Below are 26,673 nucleotides of genomic sequence, written 5' to 3'. Positions count from 1 at the left end.
TTCTTACCATTTTGTCCTAGCAAATAAAAACAGAAAGATAACGTGATACATCTAGAGTATAAATACTATTGTAGAGCATACTTACCGTCGCGTCCTGGTGCCCCAATACAAACTACATCAAACAGAACAAAACGTTTTTATGCAAAAAAATCCGACCTGCACAGACTGTCTATTGACTGACCGTCATGGCACAAGCACTTGTCAGGAATTTCGTTTCCTACATCTTCCTCGGGAGCTGAAAGTTTGAACATGCAATCTCACTGCTGTGATCTCCTCGTGCATGTGCCATTCTAATTGCAGTTTTTACCAATTACGACGTCTTCTTGTGCATTCAGCTGCCAAATCGAAGCAGAGATACAACAGAAGACGAAGACGACACCTGAAAAGAATTTTACAAAATTTAAGGTAATTGATCAGTTAACAACAAACACATTAACGTGTAAATATGTTGGGTCTCAAACATTGCAACGCTCCTAGCACAAGCTACATCTGTTTGTGCATGTACGCTAGGTCTGCTGCAGCAAAAAGGCAATTTGGTAGACTCTAAACTCAAGAGTCTATGCATGCATTGCTTCTAGACAGATTCAAGAGTCTCTAGGCATTGTTTGGTGTAAAAGACACGATCTCTTTGTATTGTGCTTGCTCTTCTACTAGCTAGTCGCTCTCTAGGTACGCAAACTGATGGGCTATCGGTGGAGATACCGCGCAACGTTTATCGCGAACGCAAGTCACTGAAACGACCGTCTTGATGCTCAAACACCCTGTAGCGATCATGCATGCACGTATAGCCATGCAGATATCTTGTCTTACCGATGGCAGTACGAGTTGATTTCATGCTCTCCATCAGCAGTAGTCTAGATCGATACACGAGGCAGTCCACCGATCTGAATGACGAGCGCACGGCGAGACGCAGCAGACAGAATGCAAGCCGTTGCTATAAACTCTTCTATACGTACACATACGCCCTTTCACGCCCGAGTCGGATCGGTCGTAACGTAATACTCAGCAAACATCCTGTGCCCTTTGGTCGAGTGACTCTGTTTTTGAACAATGACAAACGCAAACAGACACGGAGCATGCACTCGACTCGCAGCAGGCAGCAAGTTTAGGTTGTGCTTGCACTATTGTTTGTGTGGTTCTCGCACGACGGACACGTCTGTCGTCATTTCGCACCAGATAAGTTAAGTAATACGGACATATTGTCGTAGCCTCGACCTCCCAGACCCGTGTAGCGCCAATTCAAAATTTTCCAGTGCAGATCGAAGTGTGGACTGGCAACTCAATTTGGGCTTGCGTTATTAATTGTGTAAACACGTCAACCTAATGCTGTTGCTACATACGTTCATTCCAATGAAAGTACGCCCTGAACACATACCAACTGTTCCGTCTGCATGCTTGACCTAAACTTGGACGCTGATGCACTTACTTCACAGTTGGAGGTACATGCATGCATGTCTACTATGTGTACACATGCGTCTGGCACAGTGAAAGGTGTTTCCATGACATCAGTATGTATGAGACGACAAACTGTGTCTAGATAATGAATGGCTAAATCCAGTATCAAGCAAAGTGTAGTAACGCGGATATTTTGACCGTACAAACAATTGCTAGTACAGTACTAGTTGTTTGCTTTCTGTATTTACATTAGTTGACGCCTCGCTACAATCTTAAAAATCTCCCTCTTCTTGCATGCTAATTAATTAAGTAGGTAAACACAAACATTTTACAAGCTAGACTCTAGGAGCTGCATGCATGTATCTGTCTAATTCCAAAGATAGAAACGAAGTTAAAAAGTAAAACGGTTTTAGCAAAATTTGCGATCGATTTGCGAGTGATAAAGTGTCCACGTGCACGTGCAGTAGGTACCGTAGAATCTGTTTTCTTTGTATACGGTATCGGAGAATTATTGCATTTGCGGTGTTTCTTGCGAAATATGAAGTTTTATGTAATGATGTGCTTGTACAGTGGTCTACGTCTTTATACAGTGTCTTGTATAGCCGTATATAATATTACAACAACGTTTGAGAGCGCACACATGCAGGGGTGCTCGTTCTTGTGTCACTGCATATGATGCTGGAGGAAGTTTTGTAGACCGGAGTGTCATCAGTGGCGGATTTATACATTAATTTACCACAATGACGCTGTAGCTACCTCTCCAGATAACCTACATACGGACTGCTGTGCTGAAAGCAAAATGGGCCAACCGTGAGAGAGACATTTCTATGGGACTAAAGGGCGCTACCAAACAATGTGACAAAAACTATTCTTAACATTAATTCCTAGACTCTATTAAGGATCGTTTGTATACACTTCCTGCAACAAGTTGATTACCTGAGCGCAGTATCAGTGGCCTGAATTGTCCTAAAAACCTACCGAAGGCCTACAGTCGGTCAAGAAAGGTAGCATACACGCGGGAAGGGTCTGGCTACGCGAGACCATAGTACTCTAGGGTATCCACAAACTTTAGTAGTGAAACCTAAGCATTCTAGTTTGCATCAGGTTTTCTCCCAGTCTGAATCCACCACTGATCTGTTACCAGTTTATTTGAAATTTGCACACAAGCTCCTAATGTCAAACAACACAGTTGAGTTTCTTACAGACTGTTAATTGTATCTGTTGTTGTTAGCAGTTTGTTTTCTTCGACATGTGCATGCATGTACAAATCATAAAAATTTATGAACGGTGTTTCACTGTTATGCTTGCACTGTAAGCATTTCGACAACATTGCAAATTTATTGAAAGCAACATTCTATTGCAAGCAAGTATGCATTGACAGAAGTGAATGTCTACTGAACACAACAACTTCTCTTGTGACAAACTACAACACTAACTCCATACATGCTGCAGATGCTAAACTGCACGTTCAACGTTATCCAAGCTAAGACGTCTGAACAAATGTCCGAACAAAAGCGATGCGCTTACTACTAACAGCTGAACACAACTAGAAGAACAACAAACTGACAAGTCACTGCACGTAGATGAAGGCAGTTTGTTTGAAGAATCCGTGTTGACGGGCATCTCGATAATGCAGATTCTTTGTACTCGTTCCAGTACCAGAACACCCGTGACTATCATAGCAGCTGCTCACTCCGATTCCGAGAGCAAAGTCATCAAGTCTACACTGGGACTTGCCAGAGTAGTCCCCAATGCATCCAATACGACAGATAGTGTGGCGAGCTCCCACGTTGGGATTAGTCGCGTGGTTACATCCATCTGCTACATTCAGTCCGCACCACTGATGGTTAGCTCTATATGTGAGATTAGGGGGAATGCGAAACGCGGATCTGAGCTTCTGAAAATTGTAGTTCTCAGTAACAGTAACGCCAAACTTGCTGGCAAACAGTCGAGAGAGCGGAATTCCAAGATTATGAGTGAACACAGCACAGCTGGTGTGAGGTCCTTTAAAGCACACCTTCACTTTCCGTCCTGGGATACTAAGCCAGCCCCTGTTTTTCATCGAACGTAGTTCTCTAATGTTTTCAGCTGTGTCCGGATTAATGAGGGCGCTGTTATACCAGTTTGTACTTTTAGGAGACCACTCAGTAGTCTCTCCACAAGCTCGACCAACAAGGGTCCAACCTCCACCACCTGAGCTCATATCACAGTACGTCTGCACAAAAGAACAAGCCACTTATATAATTATGGCGTGACTCGCACATCGTCTTCCATTTTTAGATATTCAAGCAACCACAACTAGATAAGCATGAGGTCCAGGCAAGCATGCACATCAATACAATTTTAGGTAATGAAGAGGACGATGCACTCCCCAAACTGTTCAGGGGCGTAGCATAGCATGGGCTAGACCAGGCTATAGCCGTTCATCATTTGTAGGTGTGGTCATAAAAATTGAGGACTGTAAATACGTGTGAGGACCAAAACTGTACATATACACACCCTTTCTTCCAGTCTGGATCTGCCACTGATTCTATTGAATCAGTTAATCAGAAGCCACTAAAAGTGGGCGTAATAAAAGTGGGCGTGTCTCGTAGCATCATGAAGTTTAGCATCATGAAGTTTAGCCCTTCTCATTTCCAGAGGTCACGCTACGCCTCTGAATGTTTTGTATACTAAGCGCAAATGAGTTGATCACCTTATAATTTGTTCCGCCGTCTTCCAGTGTGTATGGTTTAGAGAACTGGCTTCCTCGAAGACCACTGTCATACAGCTCTTTACAGCTAACAGCAGTCTTTTTGGTTACAGTGTCTGCAAGTCTAAATACAATTGAAATAGACAGTTTTTTGTTTGAGTAGGAAGTCTGGTTACTTGATAAATTTCCAGTTTGAACCATCGCACACGACGAGATGACTGTTGCCTGTGTTTAGGTATATCTGTCCAATGTTCTTAGCAGTGCAGCTTCCGTTTCCAGAATTTGTTGTTACCTTGGAAACTGTAGTTTCCTTTCAATTAGAAATGTTAATCAAATTAGTACAGCTACCCATGCACAGAATGTTTGATAATCTCATGTACAAGAGCTCACAAACACACACAGACACAGACACAGACACAGACACAGACACACACACACACACAGTGTCACACAAGGTGCGCGCGCGCACACACACACACACACACACACACACACACACACACACACACACACACACACACACACACACACAGACAGAAAACAGACAGACAGAGATGGTGCTAGACATCGCTCTCTGTAAAGCAAAGATGCAGGCTCTTGGTTGTCTGCTATTCCAACTTCAGGGAAGCTCACACTCAAACCCTCCGAATTTCAGTTGGCGGCTTACCTGAGACTTGGACTTCCCTTGCCTTTGTGTGATAATATTCAGACGTGTGACTGTGGACGAGCAACTGGTGACTCAAGCGGATATCATCAGATTACATGCAAAACAGGGGGTGGTCCTGTGTGGTCACATGACTCAATCATTTCTGTGTGGTTAGAGTGTCTAAACGATCTCAAAATTCAACACAAAAAGAGCCGAAAGATAGATATGCTACATCTGACAGCCGCCCAGATATTGTTGTTTTTGATACTGGTATTGGTTCCAACGTAGAGCTAGATATAGCACTTGCTCATCCGTGGAGTTCGGACATATTTCCAATGTCAGCCACCATGGAGAGAGCAGCCACTGCTAGAAGGACAGGAAGTTGGCTGGCTATGAGAAAGAAAAACATCCTGGTGGGTTGTCTGTGAGAGTGGTTCCAATAGTCTTGGAACATTTTGTAAGACGGGGCAAGAAGACAGAGACCTATTTAGATGACTTGTCAAAACGATCAAAAGGATGACTTTGGAAAATCAAACAAGGCAGAGTTTAAAGACTATTGGTGTCAAAGAATTGCCATTCAATTGCAACGTTGCAATGCCAACGTACTTCTGAAGAAAATCAGTAATGCCTCGTGAACAGGCCAAGTGCCCAGACTCGTAGATGTTCTATAGAAAAGGATCACATGATCCCTTTTAACCAATTAGTAGTTAAATATATATTGTATTTAGTTGTTAGTTGTTTTCTCTTGCTTTTATTGTCATAGGACAAACGTAGTTAGCCATTTGCTATTGTATCCTAATTCAAATATGAAAAATAAATGTATTGACAGACAGATAGAGAGACAGACACACAGACAGACATATACAGACAGACAGACTGTCTACTGACAGACATATACAGACATACACAGACAGACAGACAGACATACAGACAGACACAGTGACACACGCGCGCACACACACACACACACACACACACACACACACACACACACACACACACACAGAGCAAATGCAATAGAAGTAAAATGCCTTGAGAATATATGAACACTCCTGTGCAAAATGACTGATAGTCTACCTGATCTGCTGCTTCTCCCCTCTCTCCTAAAATTGACACTAAAAGTTACAACCGTATCTAATACAAAAACCGTTCCATAACTACTCGCCTTTCTGGCCCTGTATCCCCATCTTTCCAGTTTCTCCCTTTTCACCTTTCGGTCCTATTAATTAATGACGCACAACCAAAATTCTCTGAACCTAATCCTCTAATGGTTCTAGCAACACGTACCTGCTACACTGGAGTTTCCACTTCCTGGAGGTCCAGATGGTCCGGGTGCACCTACATGAACAGATAATGTACCTGTTACACACATCCTCAATTATCTAGATCAAAACATGTGTATATATACCGTCACGCCCATTAAGACCAGGTTGCCCTGTGTACAACATTATGTCAAAAGTCACCCACTGCCAGAGAAATGAGTTATGATTTTTCTTACCATCTCGTCCTAGCACATAATATCAGAAAGATTTAAGATTATGTGACATATTCTAGGTGATTGTAGTCAGCACACTTACCGTCGCGTCCTGGTAGCCCAATACAAACTACAATGGATAGAATGGTAACAATAAATACAAAATTTAACAAAAACACTAAACTGACCTCCACTACAGGAACACTTCTCATTGTTTGCTTCCTCTATTTCAGGAGCTAGAATTTTAAACAAGTTGTTTTATTGTTTAGTGGCTTAGATAAGCATGTTTCCGCACATTTCCATCATAGTACATTAGGATGCAACTTATCCGTACACTTCCGTTCTCATAGTCCCACGCGGGCCGGATACTTGACACACACAAATAAATGGTCTGGAAATCCGAGGCTCATTGACCCCTAAAGTCGGTACAGTACACGTGTACGTCTACTTTAGACCTATCATTAGAGCACTTCTTACTACACCAACAGGAAAAAACAACAAGCGACTCGCTTTAGCTTCTTCTTCCGCAGGTTTCGACATTTCACGGATGACCCCTGCACTCTGATGCTCATGCGCATTACCGTTTTGTGCGCGCAAAGTTAGAGTGAGTCCGAGGCAAGGTAGCAGACCGGTAAATTGGGTTACTCGACAGTGGTGTTTGGATAAGTTACAAGATAGTAGGTGCGCGTGTTTGATATTATCTAAGCTGCACTAATGTACTGCGTCCCTACATAGATCGAACCGTGCACGCGTATGTGTGTTGCTCCGGGACGCGTACTGTACTGCAGTCTGCGATGCGACAATTCTGGAAAGAGGGAGACAAATAACGTAGTGTACGCACGCATGAATTTCTGGATCTAAAATAAGAGACCTACCCATGGTATCTACACATGCATGCACCTGTACGTGATGTCAGTCGGCTGCTCTCTAGTAATTAAATCTAATCTATCTAGACGTAAAGTGTTTACCAATTTCAACAGCATTCAGCTGCAGAGTTGAAGCTGAGATAAACCAGCAGATAAAGAGAGTACCTATAAGTACACGAGACAAACAAATCATCAATCCGCGCCAAAGTCATCTGCATGCATGGCTACAAATGAGACAGACATCAGGCGCCGTTTAGACTGTAGACAACGACGTCTGCTAGTGGACTCCATGCATGCATGACTTATACACTGGCCAAATTTAGATTTGTTGTAGTTTGTTGTCCAGTAAGCGAATGATGAATAAAATAGCATGCAATAGAGATAGTGCGTTTGACGTTACAATCACGTGATATCCAGGAAGTCGCCATCTTAGGGGGCAAGCGTATTAGCATGGCTAGAGTTGCTGTGTTTTCGGCTGCCACGATCGTAGAATTCAGGGCAGCAACATACGTTTTTAGTCTATACCAGCTATACTAACCAGTCAGGGACCAGAAACGCGTCATTTGAGCAACAGACGATGGGCAGCGTGGATCTCCAGCATCGACAGAAAGACGTTTCAACATTCACGTGTTTGCTCTGAGCACTTTCTGTCTGGTAGAGCTGTCATTTCTAGTATGTTCTATAATAAAAGAGCAATCTATGCTACTCTGAACAATTCTAGGAAAGCCATCCTTTGTGTATGACTCAACTAACCCTGTCTGGGTACCATCTGCAAGGATGGGTGATGTTGCTACGAGCACTTCCAGTAGAGATTTGTTCGTCTCAAGTGAAGATCTAGTACACCTAACAGCATACGATCATATACAACATCGTGTCACTCCAATTCATGTCGGGAATGACTTCTGGCTCCTCCGTCCTCAGTTGAGCCTCCGCTCTACCTGTATTCAGGCCCGCAGGTACAACTTTCTCCTCGTATCGCTTCTGCGATTCAACGGAGAGACTTTTAGACTTCTGTTCCATAATCTCTAGTCTAAGAATTAGCTTTATCGCACTCGACCATCAGACTAAGAAATCACGTCAAACTCGCGAATTCACCGATAAAATTTGGTTTAAATCTTTCGCAATTAGTATACTATCGCCGTACTATGTAACACACAGTCGAACGTCCTTGAAATGTTGTACAAGCCGCCGTTGCAAAGAGAGATACCTGCCGAGGACAGAAGCTTGCCCCTATAATGGCAGAAAATACGGGTACTACAGGGAACGCCTACTACCCGCCCCCGCACACACTAAATACGGGTACTACAGGGAACGCCTGCTCCCCGCCCCCGCACACACTATCTCTATTAAAATTTAAGTTGCGCCTACTGCACGTGCCAGCCTTGCAGCTGTAAGCATCATCAACATTTCCAATCACTTCCCTGTTTCCCACGCACCTCAACACCAACGTAGCAGGAAGTTGCTGCTGTAAACTAATTCCAAACTGTGGAAAGCTATAAAATTAGCGTACATATAAACTGGACGCATGCACTTATGCATGCGAGTCTCGCTTCTTGTGTCGCCACTTCGTAGATCACGCTCATGTTTTCCACTCTGCATGTGATCGCGGTAAGTTGTGGGAACAGACGTCGACGGTTGTCTGAGAAACAAGCACTGTCTACTATCTATAGACTTCCACACGTGCAGCTCTAGACGAGAGATTGCGGCGATCTCGTAACGTTACTGATGCAATAATGAAGTATGCAATTGCATGCACAATTACAGACTAAACCTCCATCGTCGTACCAACAATAGACCGAGTTGATCTCACAGAAGTAGAGTCTATCAGCAGCATATCTAGAGACCTTCCACACGAGATGTGACGTTGCAAAGATGCAGCTCACCCACAAGCCCACGCTCAAGAGGACCAACAGACGGAATGGAAAAGCTTGCTGAAATCCCGTGTGATAAACTCGTGTGTCTGCAAGGTGTTGTTTACATTAGCCGTCCTCAACGGGAAACCGATACCGCATCTAATCTAGGAAGGCAATTTACGCATGTTGTAAGTGTCTGCTGTGCATGACCCTTCTCTGCTGTGCTTGCCTATATACATATAAAAATTTTAAAAACTTTTTCTCTGAAAGTACCATGTACATAGGGATTGCCCTAGCCTCGAACTTCCAGACCAGAGAGCGCGCGAAGCGCGCGAACTCTAGTCTGGACCAAGTCGAAACTAAAATGGTTTCGGAAATAGCCCTTCTAAGCCAATCAGCTTCTACAACCCGAATCTCGGTTGTAAATTCTGATTGGCTTAGCAATAATTGGTTATGCTAAGTGCACTAGCACTGATTGCGCGAGTGTGAAATCCTCGTGGGCGGCTACGTGCACGCCAGAACAATGACTAAACTCTGCTTGCCAGAACAATGATTAGACTCTGCACGCACACATCTTAGTTTTAGTGTCAGCTTCATTTCTTCGATATTTACAAGCTTGCGGTGACAGGACATGCACAGCAGCGTCGCCAGACCATCACCTTTGACAACTGGTCGAGCGGTAGTCTCGCTAGTCGAGCGGTTAGACTAGCTAGCGGTCTGCCGAAGAATCAAAGAGTCCTCGTTTCATGCCATCTACCAAGATATCGCCTCAAACACGGCAGACGTCTCTTCTTTGTTCGTGAGATCTCATGGCATTTACAAATGATATGTTGATCTAGGTAAAACGATCTTACGCTGTTAGACACCATTTAGCATCGCTACTGATAAATACTTTCGAAATCATTTTAGTATCGACTTGGTCCAGACTAGAGTTCGCGCGCTTCGCGCGCTCTCTGGTCTGGAAATTCGAGGCTAAGATTGCCCGGGTTACGAAGCGTTGTGGGGGCGTGGTTGTCTTTTTGCACGTCTAGAAAACATAGTAAATGAAGAAAAACATAGTAAAGAAAGACTAAACTTTTCAAACTTAACGGAATGAAATGTTTGTACGTCGTGTACTATATCCTATTTTTGTTTTGGTCATTAATCATCTAACAACCTAGAAAACAGTTGCTAGCCTCGGAAGCCCATGCGCCAAGTTTGTTCTTCCTTCTTCTTCTTCTCCACGGATATCTCTTTTTGTACGCTACGTACGGCTGTGAAACTTGAGAAAACGCTTTAGAATTATCCAAACTCTATTCTTTTGGTGACTAGAGAAACCGAAATCAATGTTAATTAAAAATTGTGTTTCTTTTAAGCAGATTTGATCCAACGACCGTCATCAACGCTATTGCACAGTTTGGGCCAATCACGGAGCAGTATTTGCGATTGCTTGTCCATGGCAACTAGAGACAATGTTCAGAAATGTTAAAATGTTCAGAAAGGAATCAAACCTGTTAGGTGTGGAACGGCGGTACGGGTGGGAGAAGTAGTAAAGGGTAACGATATTCTATCTGTATGGAGAGATTATTTTAGCTCTATTGTTAATAGCGAGTCTTCTCAGAAGAGGAAAGAAGAGCAGTTGATGTTTGAGATGGTTCTTAGAGAACGGATGTCTGGACCACAACTCTCCTGGTGGTGCATTGAGATTAATGTGTCAGAAGTTTTGAAGGCATTTGGTCTTCTTAAGTTGAACAAAGCAGCGGGATGTGATGGAATTCAGCCAGAGCACATTAAATACGGTGGATTTACATTGTTAATGTATTTGAGTTTAGCATTTACTATGTTTCTCAGGCATTCATTTGTTCCTCGACAGTTTCTTACATCATATATTGTGCCCATAGTCAAAGACAGACGCGGAGATACAGCAGACACAAATAATTATAGGGGAATTTCTATTTCATCTGTGGTGTCCAAGGTCCTGGAATCATAGCCTCGCAAGCCAGGCTCTTCCGCGCAGTCGCTGAGCTAAATGCACGTGAATCACGCGAGGAGGAGGAGCTTTTGCCGGAATTGCTCCAGCGCGAGAAAACAGAAGTGCAGTGGACCTACGATGTAGAGGAAGTGTAGAGTTGACTCGTAGTCGTATGTGTTGTGTACTACATACGACTTGTTTCAATGCATGGACTCTGAGGGCTACTTAGATACGCTAACCGCGTACAATACATGAGTTCATTTCTCAAACTACGCCGCTGCAAATTGGTAGTCATCTAGATTCGGCGGTGTACTGTTGGCGAAACTGACTGCTGAAAAGGAGTCGTGACACTGCAGAATATTACATGGCTGAGCTGTATATACGTACTAGAAGCGAACGATGATGTCAACTACGTACTTCGCGCAAAACAAGCCAGCGCGTGAAACGATGCCGCGTCGCTACTCAACTTTCATACCTACAGGCTTAGCTAATCGAATTAGCCTTATCCCAGCTATGAAAAAGGATCCGTGGTCTTACGTCACTATGACGTTCTTGAAAGCGACCAGGCCTGAAGCAATTTCGGCAAAAGCTCCTCCTTCTCGCGTGATTCACGTGCGTTAACGCGTTTAGCTCAGCCACTGCGCGGAAGAGCCTGACTTGCGAGGCTACTGGAATCGGTTCTTGTGGAACGTTTGAGCAGCGTTGTTAGGACAACTGATCAGCAATTTGGGTTTAAACGTAACCACAGTTGCGCTGACTGCTCTTTTGTATTAATTAAAGAGCACAATAGACTATACTATTTGGAGAGAGGATACTCGAGAATGTATGTCTGCGCTTTGGATTTGTCAAAAGCTTATAACAGAATTCCTTATTACAGGTTATTCTGCAGGCTGTTAGAAGTGGGAGCACCGGTTTATTTGATAAGATTGCTTTCAGTGTGGTATGCCAATCAAAAGATGCGAGTGAAAATGGAAAGAAATGTTTTCGGAATTTTTCTCAGTTGGTAATGGAGTGAGGCAGGGGAGTGTGCTTTCCCTTTCTCTCTTTAACGTCTATTTAGATGAGTTGTTAATTGGTCTGAAAAGTTATGGATATGGGGCAAGGGTAGGTCACATGTACTTGGTAGTGTTGCCTATTCAGACAATGTGACCAGGGCCGGATCCAGGAATTTTTGAAAGAGGGGGTTTACCTGGTAGCAGTTATTTATAGCATTACTAATTTTCTCTTTTCTAATGAAATTATATGAAATTATTGAACCACGCCTATTGGAAAAGAGGGGGTTGAAACCCCCTGAACCCCTCATCAGGATCCGGGCCTGGTGACTCTAGTGTCACCTACACTGCATGGAATGCAGAAGATCCTGGATGTGTGTTCCCCGTTTGCAGAAGAAAACGGTTTAATTTTTAACAGCAAACAGAGTGTATCTATTGTGTTTGTCTGGAACAGTCGTTCGCCAGTGGTAAACCCAAAACTGACTGTAAGTGGAGGTTTTCTTCTCTTGAAAAATACAGTATCACACTTAGGTGTGATAATGTACTTCGCTCGACAATACAAAATCTTTGTGGAAGCAAGACTTAGAAAATTTTTCGGTGGTGTAAACAATGTGCTGGGAAAAATTGGAGGTATATGTGAATCACAAAAGGTGTGGATGGAGATAATTGATCGACAGTTGTTTCCCATCATGTCATATGGGTGTCATTTGTGGAATTTGGAGAGAACAGATGTGAAGAGGATGATCAATATGGCTCTGAGAAAAAGGTGTGAGAAGAGGATTGGGTATGAAGAGGAATGAATCAATTTGTGACTGCTTTGGAGGTACATTTCAAGAATCAGTGAAAAGAATGAAGAATTTGAAATTGAAGTTCTTACAAAGGGCGTTTCATTCAATAAATGACTTAGTGAAAGGTCTTCTTTTTCTGGTAGTTGACAAAGAGTTACAGTTAGGAATGTCGTAGTAAGGGTTGAAGGGAAGTAGTTTGTCTTGTGTTGTTACTGTATTAGCTGTGTGTTTTACGTGTGTTAGTATGCTCTCAGTGGGAACTGCATTACTGTGTGTGATGCGATAGAAATAAATATTATATTATTATTGTTTGCAACGCATATCCCGTATGTGATAATTTTTGGCTTTGATTACTAAGCCAAGTTCTATTTCAACTGCCGTTGCGTATTCAATTATACACGCACAGAAGAAAAAAGCAATGCAAAGGCACTAAAAATTAAGATCCATATTTGTGTAACGTGCGCTAGGATACCATGGTACTAACGCTAACTAATGAAAACGCACTAAATCTTAGACTTGCTTCTATAAGGCTTACAGGCCCTAATGAAGACATGTACGTACACCCTAGCTAGATGTTGCGCTTTTGCGCTCCTAAAAACTTACCAAACTAGAATTCTAAAAACTTTTTCTCTGAAAAAAGAAATAGATGTGGGGATTGTATAAAAAGTAACAGAAACAAGATCTATAGATAATGTGAACCAAAGCCAGACATCATTAGTAAATCCTTCGAACCCCCAAAATGTAAAATGTAGGGAATGTGGGGTTGGAAGGATTCACTAATGCTGTCTGGCTTTGGTTCATATTATATCTATAGATCTTGTTTCTGTTACTTTTTATACAATCCCTACATCTATTTCTTTTTTAGAGAAAAAGTTTTAAGAATTCTGGTTTGGTAAGTTTTTAGGAGCGCAAAAGCGCAACATATACGTAGGGTGTGCATGTCTTCACTAGGGCCTGTAAGCCTTTTCTAAGCATGTCTAATTAGCGCGTTTTCAATAGCGTTAATTAAACCTGTTTATATGTAACAGTTTTCGTTAGACACGATTCAGAGGTAGTTTACTGAAGTGGTTTCTAGGTCTGCGGGGTATTCGGTACCATGGTATCCTAGCGCACGTTGTACGAATGTGGATCTTAAATTTTTAGTGCCTTTGCATTGCTCTTTATTCTGTGAGTGTATAATTGAATGTGCAGCGGCAGTTGGAATAGAACTTGGCTTAGTAGTCAAAGCCAAAGAATATCACATACGGGATATGCGTTGCAAATGTTGGGTTCCCGTATAATTTGCTATGTGTGTAGGTAATTTATTATTTGTCAATTTTGCTTCTGTGTGCGACGCAGATCGCAAACAATTATAGACTAGACCGGACAATGGCAAACATGATCGAATGACACAGTTTAACTTGGCGATAAACTTTTTCATAAACGCGTTTGGCCTATCTGATTGGCTGTTCGTCCGTTGTCTCTGGTTGCCATGGACAAGCAATCGCAAATACTGCTCCGTGATTGGCCCGAACTGTACAATAGTGTTGATGACGGTCCCTAGATCAAATCTGCTTGAAAGAAACAATTTTTATCTAGCATTGATTTCGGTTTTATTAGTCACCAAAAGAATAGAGTTCAGGTAATTCTAAAGCGTTTTGTCAAGTTTCACAGCCGTACATTTAACGTCTAGAAAGAGATATCCGTGGAGAAGAAGAACAAAATTGGCGCATGAGCCTCCGAGGCTAGCAACTGTTTGCTAAGATGATAGATAACTAGTGACAGTGACCAAAACAAAAATAGGATATAGTACACGACGTACAAACATTTCATTTCGTTGATTTTTAGAAATTTTAGTCTTTATTTATTATGTTTTCTAAACCTGCAAAAAGATGACCACGCCCCACAACATTCCATAACTTGGGTAATCCCTAAGTAAAGGGTACTACCCAGGCTCGTACCCAGGATTTCTCTTGGGGGTTTTCCATGTTAATATCAATAATATTGATCTGTTTATATTAATATCAATATTATTGATCTTAATAACTGTTTTTATATCAATATCTAGATTAATATTGATATTAATGGTTTAATTGATATTTGATATTTACTCTCATCCTTGTAATATCACGATGTCTTATGTATCTATACAAGTTGACAAAATGTCTTTCAAAATCATTCTTCGCGGATGTTTCCTGGAAAAACTGTTAATAACTGCATCAAAATCGATAGTCATCGACTGATTGATGTGTAGTAGAGCTTAGTCTTTCTTGGCCCATTGAGGACCTTAGGTATGTCTTTAGTCGCCTTAAGACAGACACGGATCTTTCACACTCTGCTGTCGTGACTGGCAGTGTGCAAAATATGCGGAGCACACAGTTGATGTTTGGGTACATAGTTTCGTCAGCATATGACAAGCAATCTGCAGACGTGTGAGGAAACGCTCCTTTGAATCTGCGCCATTTGTTGACCCAGTTGTGCATCTCCTGAGGCAACCCATCAGAGGGGTCCATCTTCAGCAGCTGTAGGCCCTGTTACAAACTGCGACAATGTCAACTGACGCTTCATTCCTGACTGGCACGTGTAGCAGTGAGAAGACAGCGCGTTAGACACGTGCTACAACATAGCCTCGAATTCTCAGACATCTGTACCGTTAGCGGTAACGCCCACCTCTAGGGGGGTTTCCGGGCAACCTGGAAACATGCCTGCGTACGCCACTGCTACCGTACCCTGTACGTGATACACTATTAGAATGAAGGTTGTCTGCGGTGCTCTATGCTAGGCAGTCTGATGGTTCAGTTAATTGAACTATTGTGGAATGGACTAATTGAACTATTGGCAAATGAAAGTGGGACGGAGAAACGCTTACAAAGCAAACAGGTTTCTCTATCAACTGCAGTCTTCTTCTTTCTTACTGGCTTCAAAAATTTTGCTGGAATTTTCTTCTGCGCTTCGAGGCTTGAGCACAAGACTACGAATGCAGGTTTTCTGTGCGTATTCACAAGTTTGTGATGTTATAGCCGATATAAAAGCTTTACGGGATAATTCAGATCAAAAGTTTAAATTATTTAGAAGAGGCCACAGAATTGGCAAAACAACTATAGTGACAAAACTTTGAATTGTCAAAGCCAAGGGTCAATCCTCGACAAGTGTATAGAAACAACGTTGAAACGACTGGTTCTGAAGAGTACTACAGGATTTCTTTATACTAGGAATTAATGTCCCACGCATTGTCTCGATTGAAAGAAAGGTTCTTAGATAGCCCGTTACACGGTATTGGACTTCTACATCTGTTGCCAAATCAATGACAAAGCATAGATGATAAAGCCAAAATTCCAGAAGATCTTTTGAAGGCCGTTGACTTCGATTTACTCCTTATCCTGCACTTTTCCCAAGCGAGCCAGTACCGCACTATTGTGCGAAAATGGAAGCGACAACCTACAATTCTTTTTCGGATAGCATTGACAATTCCCATAGCGTCATGTAAAAGTGAGAGAAGTTTCAGTCAACTGAAACTTAATAAAACGTGCCGTCGATTCAATAATCTATTTGATCGGCTCAGTGGTCACTCTCTTGTGAAGATTAATCGTGACAGGTGTGAGGAACTCCAACAGAGTTGAGCGAAGCTATAGGAACTAGTACAAGCGTTTTACCAACAACATCCTAGACGGATATTGAAAGCTTCCATATATACTTGCTGACTAACTATGATATTATAATACTGGCATCATTATAATTTTAAATTTCGGATATATATATATATATATATATATATATATATATATATATATATATATATATATATATATAACGTTATAATGTATACGTAAATAAAGTATAGAATTTTAAAATACCTAAACCTGTTTTGTGACACGCCTACTTTTATTAAATATAGGAAACCCCCTTTTCAAAATCCTGTATCCGCTACTGCTACTTCATGCACGCAAACGACATACTGACACGTTACTGCACATATATGAAAGCAGTTTGTTTGAAGAATCCGTGTCGGATGTGATCTCGATAGTGTAGACTTTTTGTTCCTGTTCCCGTGCTATAACATCCGTGATTATCATAGCAACTACTAACTCCGATTCCTAGAGCATAGTCATCAAGCCTACACATTGACTTGCCAGAGTTGTCTCCAATGCATCCAATACGACAAATAGTGTGACGAGCATCCACATTGGGATTAGTAGCGTGGTTACATCCGTCTGCTACATTTAGTCCGCACCACTGATGGTTAGCTCTAAAGGTGAGAGAGGAAGAAACGTGAAACGCAGATCTAAGCTTTTGAAAATTGTAGTTCTCAGTAACGGTAACGCCAAACTTGCTGGCAAATAGTCGAGAGAGCGAAATTCCAAGATTATGAGTAAACACAGCACAGCTGGTGTGAGGTCCTTTAAAGCAAACCTTCAATTTCCGTCCTGGGATGCTAATCCAGCCCTTGTTTTTCATCGAACGTAGTTCTCTAATGTTTTCAGCGGTGTCCGGATTAATGAGGGCGTTGCTATACCAGTTTGTACTTTTAGGAGACCACTCGGTAGTCTCTCCACAAGCTCGACCAACAAGTGTCCAACCTCCACCACCTGAGCTCATATCACAGTACGTCTGCGTGAAAAATACCAAGAATCATTGCACAACTTGCACATAGTTTCTTATTATTGATGACAGTTAGACAAACCTAACAATACTAGAAGGTATACAGGTATACAGGTATACAGCTATACAGGTATACAGGCATACAGGTATACAGGCATACAGGTATACGGGTATACAGGTATACAGGTATACAGGTATACAGGTATACAGGTATACAGGTATACAGGTATACAGGTATACGGGTATACAGGTATACGGGTATACAGACAACAGGCAGATGCAACTAAAAATGAGTCAATCACCTCGTACTGTGTTCCATTGCTACCTTCTAATGTGTAAGATGTAGAGAACTGACTTCCTTGAAGACCGCCGTCATACAGCTCTTTACAGCTACCAGGTGTCTTTTTTGCTACTGTGTCTGCAAGCCTTTTAATACAGTTAAAATAGATAAAGTGTTGTTTGAAAAGTCAATCTGATTTAATTACTTGATAAATTTCCAGTCTAGTCCATTGCAGACAACAAGATGGTTGTTGCTTGTGTTTAGGTATATTTGTCCGCTGTTGTTAGCAGTACAGCTTCTGTCTCCGGAATTTGTCGCTACCTTCGAGATTGTGTATTCCTTTAATTCACAGAAATGCTTTTAAAGCAAAAGTATTACAAGAAATCCACACACACACACACACACACACACACACACACACACACACACACACACACACACACACACACACACACACACACACGTCACACGCAAACAAATGCCGTGCCAATATATGCATTCTCTTGGAGTTAATCAATTGCTGATATTTTACCTGATTTGCTGCTTCTCCTTTTTTCCCTAAATTCATTACTATACATACAAAAATCCTGCAGAAAAATAGTGGCACGGCTGCTTGCCTTTCTGGCCCTGTATCCCCATTCTTCCAGTATCTCCCTTTTCACCCTTCTTGCCTATAATTTACAAAGCACAACAAAATCCTTTGAAATTAATTCCAAGTAGCGGGGAGGCGGAGGCCGTGAAGGCATGTGCCCTCACAAATGCTCGTTGCTACTAGTAGTGATACATGCAGATATGTTGGCCTATAGTAACTGTTGTTTCAGTGTTAATTAAAGCAGCTCTCCGGAATAGTTTAAGTGTTTGAATAGTCACGTGTCCCTTTCTCAGCTTTCTGTGCCAATGAACTTTGTAACGGTACTAGTAGCAATACATACCTGCTACACCGGGGTTTCTACTTCCTGGAGGTCCAGGGGTTCCAACTGCACCTACATCAACAGATATTATACTTACACACATCGCCAATTGCTTAGATACAAAAGATAGAAGATGTACCGTCACGCCCATTAAGACCCGGTTGTCCTGTGCGCAAAATGTCAAATCTCACTTACTCTATACCACGGCAACAAAAGTACGATTTGTCACTTTCTTACCATCTCGTCCTAGCAGATAACATACCAGAAAGGTTTATGATCATGTGACATATTATAGTTTATTGTAGTTCACACACTTACCGTCCCGTCCTGGCCGCCCAAAACAGACTTCAATAGAAAAGTGGTAACAATCAACATAGAAAGAAATGCACTAAACTCTAAACTTTACCTCCATTACAGGAACACTTCTTGGTAACAGCGTTACTTCCTTCCTCTAGCTCAGGAACTATGTATATACATGAGTTTAATCACGGTATTTCAATTATTGTTTTACTCTGTCAGTTTGCTGTTCTATTTTACTTAGAGTCACAGTGTTTACCAAGTACAACATTTGATTCTGCAGACAGCTGCCAAATTGACGCAGAGACTAAACAGTAGATGAGAAGAAAGCCTAAATAAACAAACAGATCGCCAGTCGGTAAATCTCATCGCAATAAAAATAATTTAAACATTTGGTCTGTCTACACGTTGGCTGCCTGCCAGACTTACAGACTGTCAAAATTTAGAACTAATAAAATGAGTGACGTTATAAACATAATACTATGCCAACATGCTTACTAAACATTCATGCGAAGAACAGAGACCGTTCAGAGCTGCATGATACGACCATGCTCGCATTCGTCAACAGCTTTACTACTTCCTTGCAGAATTGACAGGCCAATTGTAGAAACCCCTAACGTAAAGCACATTAATTGAGCGCATTCTACGGTCTTACCAACGGTGGTTCGAGTTGATTTCACAGAAGTAGTGAATTCCATCAGCAGCATTTTTTATCTAGACGACGTTACAAAGTTGCTTGTTCAGCTCAGCTAGACGGTGTAGTCAAACGATAAGTCCGCACAGAAGAGACCTACCGACGAAATGAAATAACTTCGAGCTGAGGTGCCGTTTAAATAGTACAGTACACGCGTGTGTCTGGAAACTGAAGTTGACTGTCGTGATATAACGTTACACAACATACGTCCTGCTCAAGGGTAGCTACAAAGGAAAAATAAAAATTTTTATGGTGCCAGCTGATGGTTTTAGATGCATAGTCTAGAGTTTGCGTCTTCGCTGTAAATATTTAGCAACTTCCGGTAAAGGGCGTGGCAATCAGTACACCTCATACAAGGAATACCTACTTTTACGCATGCATGCAACATGCAGTATCTTGCCAGAAGAACAGTCCGGGCGATATTATAGAAGGAAGATTATGTGGGAAAAGAATGGTACGTATTCTTGCAACAGATGCTTTCGACCCTAGCTGGGCGCTTCAATGGCTTCCGTTGTTGCAGAGATTTTCAAAAAGTTATTCATGCAGGTGATGACAAGATCGCCGTCACTACGGTCGCTCTGCCTTGGATGTCGAAATCTGGCCATTCGTACGGTCCACGTTTATTGATTACTGTAGACGTACGGTATGTACATGAACATGCTAATATTTCGACATCTAGCATGAACTCGGTGTCACGCCCCTTACAGGAAGTTAGAGTTGACTCGCTGTTTTGCAGCAAAGACGCAACTGAAAAATCTGAAACAATTTCTTGATACTAAATTTGTAGCGGCAATGACTAGGAGCAAATATCTTCTGACACAACTAGGTAGCGGGCAAAAGTTTGTTTGCAACTAATTTATTTTTGGGAGCTCCGCACAATGACGACGTCTAATTAGTCTCTAGTGTACAACAGAGACTGCAATATAGAAATGTAAATCGGCACTCGACATATACGTAATTAGCTATTGCAACATTTTTTCTGACATTGGTCGTATTTTAGTCAGCTAGAACGATCTGATTACTAAAGTTTGCGCTCTATTATTAGCGTTTACTTACAAACAAGATATCAGAAAGCCGGAGTGTCTTATAGAACGGTATTTTAAAAAACGGTAATCACAATACATTAATTATTAAAGTGATGTCTTGTAAAAGGACAGTACCGTAGTCTAAATAAGAAGCGACCTTTAAAAATCAAACCAGTTGTATACTTTGCTAGATTTGAGAGTTTAGCTTTACATTGCAATATAGTGCAGATTGCCAAAAATTTGTACGACCAGTTGATAAGGTATATATATACATATATATATATATATATATATATATATATATATATATATATATATATATATACATACATACATACATACATACACACACACACACACACACACACACACACACACACACACACACACACACACACACACACACACACACACACACACACATTGCAAATCTTTTGTGCCGGGTAACATTTGTTAGCGTATTGATCTACTCCACTATACATGTAGACTAAAATAGTCAATGAACGTGCATGGTCCTGAAATCACGTTTGCATGCAAAGGTTAGTATATATATATATATATATATATATATATATATATATATATATATATATATATATATATATATATAGCTGCACTTTTGAACCCAATCGCCATTAAATCAAACTGACCGAGAAGCTCGTCTTTAAATGGAAAGACTATTCTATTTTAGTCTTTAATTACGTAGCCACTAATTATAATAATAAAATACCGGATGTTTAGCACATGCTTCCGGACGTATACGTATGCACTGTCTGCATGCACGACGTTCTGTCTAGAATGAGGAAGTGTTTGTCGAAATCTCTTGCCCATCTAGAAACAGCGTGCAATTAAGTTCAATTATGATTATTTGCTTTCTTTCAGGCAGATCGACGTATGTGATACGAGCTCAAGTGGTGAAGGTTGGACACTCGTTGGTCGAGCGTAGGAATCCACTAGACAGATATAACAACGCCCTTACTAATCCGAACACAAACACGTTACACAGCTGCAAACACTAGATAAAAAACAAAAACTGGATTGCTGTGCGCTGTGAGGCTCTCTCGACTACTAAATTTGCCAGCAAGTTTGGTGATAGTACTCTACTACGAAATCTAGACAATATTTTTAAAAGCTCGAATCAGCGCTTCACATTCCTCCATCTCTCACCTCCATCTATGCAATTGCGTCAGTGGTGCGGACTGAGTGTAGCAGACGGATGTAACCACGCGTACGCCAGTGGCCCACTAATTCCTGCACGTGGATGCTCGTCACACACACTATTTGCATTGGAGATTGGAGACTACTCTGGCAAGTAAGCTTGATGGCTCTAGGCTTTAGGAATCGGAGACGATCAGCAGCTGCTACGACCTTGTATCTCATGACTTAGATAAATAAATACCGTCAATTATCCTTGCTAGTAGCCTCGAACTTCCAGACCAGAGAGGGCCGAGGGTCTAGCACTTTAGTGCTTCTTCATTTATACTTCTGAGTCGAGAGAGGCAAATGTGTTTTGCCTGCACGTGACTTGAACTTCAAACCCTGGCAGGTCTCGGATGTACTCTCTAAACTAACGGAGCTCTCTAGCACCGTGCACGCACATGCACACACATACGGATGGGCGGACGGACTCATGAACGCGGTTATGCATTCGCAAGCAAAGCACACAAGCACGGAAGCACGCATGCACGCATGTGACTCATCCATGATTGTGTGCAGTTGTACACGTGGCCTACGCCTACGTGTTTTGTGGCAGGACCTGAGGTGCTAAGGGTTCTATTAACTTAAAGTTACGTCTCTAAATGATTTCTTACAATTTATTTTGTCTAACACTGTCAATCATCGTTGTTTTTCGGCGATTTCAAAATGTGAAACTAATGACGTCATGGTGTGAGATGACGAGTTACGCCCACTTTCTTCCCCAATCACAAACTAGCTGAAGCCGAAGCAGAAATCACATAATTTCACATTCTATTAGCTTGCACTTTGGAAACTTGCAGACTGACGTGTGCATGGTCATGAATCTCAGCGTTTTTATTTTTTGTGCATCAGCGTACTGCCTTTACGGTACAGTAACGGCTCGCACACTAGACCAAGCCAGAGCAGCACCTGGAGGCGAAGGAGAAAAGAACCAGTACAAATTGCCTCTATTTGTGCGTTTCCAAACGGGAATCTTCGGTGTCGACGTCTCTACCAAAACCAACACAGAAGCATTCAGCTGTTTAATTAATTAAGAAGAGATGGTAAAGAATTTGCGATCGTTCGTGCTTTCCGGAGTAACGGTGAGTCAAGACTACCGCATTGCAGCAGCAGACATGTTAGCAGTTAATTGGTCGTCGGTAGTAGAACTGACGTCAACGCACCTTCGACGATTGCAAGTGCTTGGGCTGGTGGCTTCGGTCGCGTTGACGTCTACATATTTCCGTGCTTCAATTGCGGTAATCCTAGTTCCCAAGTGACGAGAACAGGTCAGCTGTCATTGTGAACGATGCGCATGCTCTGCATGTGTACTACTGCACACACACAAATGGAGCTCAACAAAACCTACAGTTAGAGTAACGTTTAAAAATTTAAGTTGATAGGTTACGTAACAGCCGATATGGAATGATCTGGATTGACGTGGAGCAACAGGTACCAGTATTATATTATTATTAAATTATTAATAGATTATTTAAGTAAAGCCAAATCTATAGTAAGTAAAACAACAACATCACGTTTCAAAATTATTTTTTAAATTATTGTAGAAGTACTAGTCTAATGACCAAGCAGCCAATCGGAGGTTCTTTACAGAAATGTTACAAACAGCACGGGTGATCACATAATTACACAATAAATGTATTGACTTTAGAGAGATGTCTTTGGAAATGTTTATCGTTTCATCAAAATAGAGATACAAGCCAACAGGAGTGTACACTTCAATGAATTACTGGACTAAAATCATGGGCTATGATTTCACTGGCGCAGCACACGTGCCTCTCTGGTAATAAAGAATACTAGTAACAGAGACTATACCGTAGATTGCAGCATGTGGTATTTATAAGTCACACTCCCGTGTATAGCGCTTGCTGCACAAACGTGTGTAGGTTGGATTTGGTGTAAATTCAATCAGAAGACTTCAAGTTGGAGAGAAACGAAAGCGCTAGAAGAGTAGGTTCAATCGGCAAGAAATATTCGATTGCTCGAAAGTTTCGCGAAAGACGACGACACGTATACAGTTTGCACAGGACTGTTGTGGGAGTCTGTTCAAATGAACTGGAATGTGCAGCATTTGCGTCATCGAGAAATTTTATGCGTGGGTCGACCCCTTGAGAGGGGACCGTGTACATAATTTTTTTGATTTTTTTACGCAAGCCTTTTCCTTCGTGTGGCGAGTGTACGTGCCGCGAACGGACAAAAGACGTGGCCGCGTATCGCGAACACACACAGACACACACACACACACACACACACACACACACACACACACACACACACAATTTGAGCTCTAGGGCGCGTTTCGATTGGGTTCTTCCAGCCTCTTCCAAAAAAGTCTGGAAGACACGCCCCTTTTGCAACGTCTACCAGCGCAGGAGCTGGTAGAGGTTGGAAGAGGGGCGTGCTCTTCCAACGAGCAGCAGAGTTGGTAGAGTTGGGTCTTTCGACTTTAGCGGTAGAACTATAGAAGTTGGAAGAGGGGCGTGCACACGGAGCTTCTTCTGGAAGAGCATAGAAGAGCCCAATCGAACGCCCCCTAGATGAGCCAGCTATAGCAATAAATATGTTGCTACGCATTTATACACAGCGCGTTGATCGCGGGTGTATGAACTTTGTATATGCGTCTAGACTCGAGGGAAACATTCGATTTACTAGTGTACAGTCAGAACAAATTTGTTTGTACAGGTACCCGCATTTCGAGACCGCCCTGTCGTTTAGTGATTTTACATCGTTTGGAGGATGGGCAAGACGAAATATCAAACAATTCGACGCCGATAAGAATGTGTGTGGTACGTGGTTTACGTAACAGTTTAATTAATTACAATGACTAATTATTACGATTACGTAAAGGAGCTGTCGTCGATCTGAATTGGCAGCCTTGAGACAACGTACAAAGTGAAAGAAGTGCTGTTCACTGATCGAGACCGTGAAATGCTTTCTGTTGGTGCAATATAGAGCTGCATGGTGGATGAAGTAGAAGCTTGTTTGTACGACAATCAGGAGGATATTGTGTCCTAGTAGAGCTAACATTGCACAATTCTAAAAATTTTAATGTCTCTGGCTTATCTTTACTTTTACTTTCGCTATTTATTCATGCCTGGTTACTGGTTTTCGTTGCATGTTGCAATTTCATCTGCATGGAGATCGACAACGGCTGTATTATTGTGTCTTAAATGATCAACTGAATTACACTATTCAATTCTCAAATTGACAGAATTATTCTTTTCTAGATTATCCTTAATTAATTCGTATCAAAGATTATCTTTGAACGCAGCTTGTATAGAACACACACACACACACACACGAGCGCACGTCTGCCAGACTGGTCATGCATGGTACACCATAGCAACAACGAAATAATTTATTCAAATGTCGACAAGTTACTTGACATTGCATGGGCGTTTACACCTGAAGGGTTTACTAAATGAATGAACTCTGTTGTATGACACTGTTCTATAAATATATATATATATATATATATATATATATATATATATATAGAGTATAACGATTTCTGAATATCAACCTAACAATTATGAATCACTAATGTGAGCAAGGATATTGGTGCTAGATTTCACACGCTATACAGCTGGGTTGACAGACAACGTATAATTCAGTTATCCATCTACGAGTGTGATGGCTGGCAAGAACAAAGACTTCTCTCGTTCTTCCTTGAAAGAACGTGTAGTTCTCTACACTACTCCTACCGTTACATCTGTCTTGATGGCAATTGTATTCTGGCGTCTCTCTCTCTACCAGGCTCAAGTGCGTGAGCTGCAACAGCACGTCAAACTTTCAGACGCGACGGCCGATCTGAAGCGCCCCGAAAACAGCAAGTACATTGATTCGCCTGTCGAAAAATTGCTTTTGCGATACGCAAGGGCAACTGGAAATGACAAGGGTACGGATAGCGTGCAAGCGCTCAACGACTACTTTCTTAGAATTGCAGAGCAGCAGGTAATCGCGTTCTATAGGCACTTTTTATCCGATTGTTTACTAATGTATGCATTTTTCATTGCCTATGCAGTTGAAAGAATCGCTGAAGTCACGTTGTGTTGACAATGAACGATTGTGTGTGCAAGGTGAGTGCGACTCTGCACGTCATTCAAAGTCGCAGGTTGTCTCGCGGTCCGGTAGCACAGAAAACGGTTGTTGAAACTTTCTTTAACGATATACCCTTTTGTAGGACCTAAAGGAAGCTTGGGTTCGAGGGGACTAGTTGGATTACCGGGTTCTCCAGGTATCTAGACTACTTCATTGCGCTGTTCTAGTTACATTTGACAGTTTATGTTACATGCAGGCAGTAAAGGAGACAAAGGAGACCAGGGAGTCGTTGGCGCTCGAGGTTTAAGAGGTACAAAGGGCTCTAAAGGCGAACCTGGCGCAAGAGGAGCTAGCGTTGGTAAGTTTAATGGAACGATGTGATTGTTGACGCGTCACGTATAAGGTGTTGTTACATGCAGACCCTCCCGTTATCACCAAACTACCAAGCGCCGTTGTATCTCTGGAGTCTAAAAATGCCGAATTTCATTGCGCAGCTGATGGTTTTCCAAAGCCTAAAATACGATGGCTAAAGCTTGACTCTACCCTGCCGCGATCTCGAGCCACAATATCTCTAAATGACACACTAAGGATTACAAATATGCAGCGTCATGACGCGGGAACATACGTCTGTTTAGCTGAGAATGTGTTTGGTGTTGCGAGAAGCTACGCAACTCTATTCATTCGAGGTTAGTAGCGTTCTTAGACTTTGAAGATTGATCAGCTGTAAATAGTGCTATTTTCTGTATAATAGTTCCTGTCAAGTTTGTTGTCGTACCGTCATCAGTAGTGACCGTACAACAGGGACAAAGAGTTAAACTGCAGTGTCTAGCTACAGGTTATCCTTCTCCAACTATCACTTGGTCGCGAGTTGATGGAGTTTTGAAGTCTGGCAAAGTGGGCGCCAACGGCAGTCTTCTTTTTGAAAATGTAAAGGAAGGCGACAGCGGCCAATATATGTGTACTGCAAGGAATGCTTTAGGAAAAAAGAGTTATTCA

General features: G+C 41.9%; 1 protein-coding gene and 4 long non-coding RNA genes across 5 annotated transcripts; all 5 read right to left on the bottom strand.

The window, feature by feature from the left end:
• Positions 1 to 6: 6 nt before the first annotated feature.
• Positions 7 to 907, bottom strand: LOC134197174 (uncharacterized). The gene is made up of 5 exons (XR_009972606.1): positions 811 to 907; positions 308 to 379; positions 182 to 235; positions 86 to 112; positions 7 to 16 (listed from the first exon to the last, which is right to left on the bottom strand). It is a non-coding gene; the product is annotated as an uncharacterized LOC134197174 (long non-coding RNA).
• Positions 908 to 2,707: 1,800 nt separating this feature from the next.
• On the bottom strand, positions 2,708 to 5,832 carry LOC134190192 (uncharacterized). Its single transcript, XM_062658632.1, has 4 exons — positions 5,811 to 5,832; positions 4,264 to 4,397; positions 4,091 to 4,211; positions 2,708 to 3,610 (listed from the first exon to the last, which is right to left on the bottom strand). Exon 4 carries the CDS (start codon positions 3,596 to 3,598, stop codon positions 2,966 to 2,968), a length of 633 nt encoding a protein of 210 aa, XP_062514616.1. The 5' UTR covers positions 3,599 to 3,610; positions 4,091 to 4,211; positions 4,264 to 4,397; positions 5,811 to 5,832; the 3' UTR covers positions 2,708 to 2,965.
• Positions 5,833 to 5,890: 58 nt separating this feature from the next.
• On the bottom strand, positions 5,891 to 9,019 carry LOC134195965 (uncharacterized). The gene is made up of 7 exons (XR_009972473.1): positions 8,859 to 9,019; positions 7,176 to 7,238; positions 6,396 to 6,443; positions 6,232 to 6,337; positions 6,142 to 6,168; positions 6,021 to 6,071; positions 5,891 to 5,952 (listed from the first exon to the last, which is right to left on the bottom strand). It is a non-coding gene; the product is annotated as an uncharacterized LOC134195965 (long non-coding RNA).
• Positions 9,020 to 18,137: 9,118 nt separating this feature from the next.
• Positions 18,138 to 18,593, bottom strand: LOC134183379 (uncharacterized). The gene is made up of 3 exons (XR_009970490.1): positions 18,566 to 18,593; positions 18,448 to 18,498; positions 18,138 to 18,186 (listed from the first exon to the last, which is right to left on the bottom strand). It is a non-coding gene; the product is annotated as an uncharacterized LOC134183379 (long non-coding RNA).
• Positions 18,594 to 18,743: 150 nt separating this feature from the next.
• On the bottom strand, positions 18,744 to 19,043 carry LOC134183372 (uncharacterized). Its single transcript, XR_009970489.1, has 3 exons — positions 18,983 to 19,043; positions 18,833 to 18,889; positions 18,744 to 18,771 (listed from the first exon to the last, which is right to left on the bottom strand). It is a non-coding gene; the product is annotated as an uncharacterized LOC134183372 (long non-coding RNA).
• Positions 19,044 to 26,673: the final 7,630 nt, after the last annotated feature.

This window comes from Corticium candelabrum, chromosome 1 (genome assembly GCF_963422355.1).
Source record: "Corticium candelabrum chromosome 1, ooCorCand1.1, whole genome shotgun sequence".
NCBI lineage: Eukaryota > Metazoa > Porifera > Homoscleromorpha > Homosclerophorida > Plakinidae > Corticium > Corticium candelabrum.
Note: the sequence above shows the minus strand (reverse complement) of the source record. Positions and strands in the feature narration are given on the sequence as shown.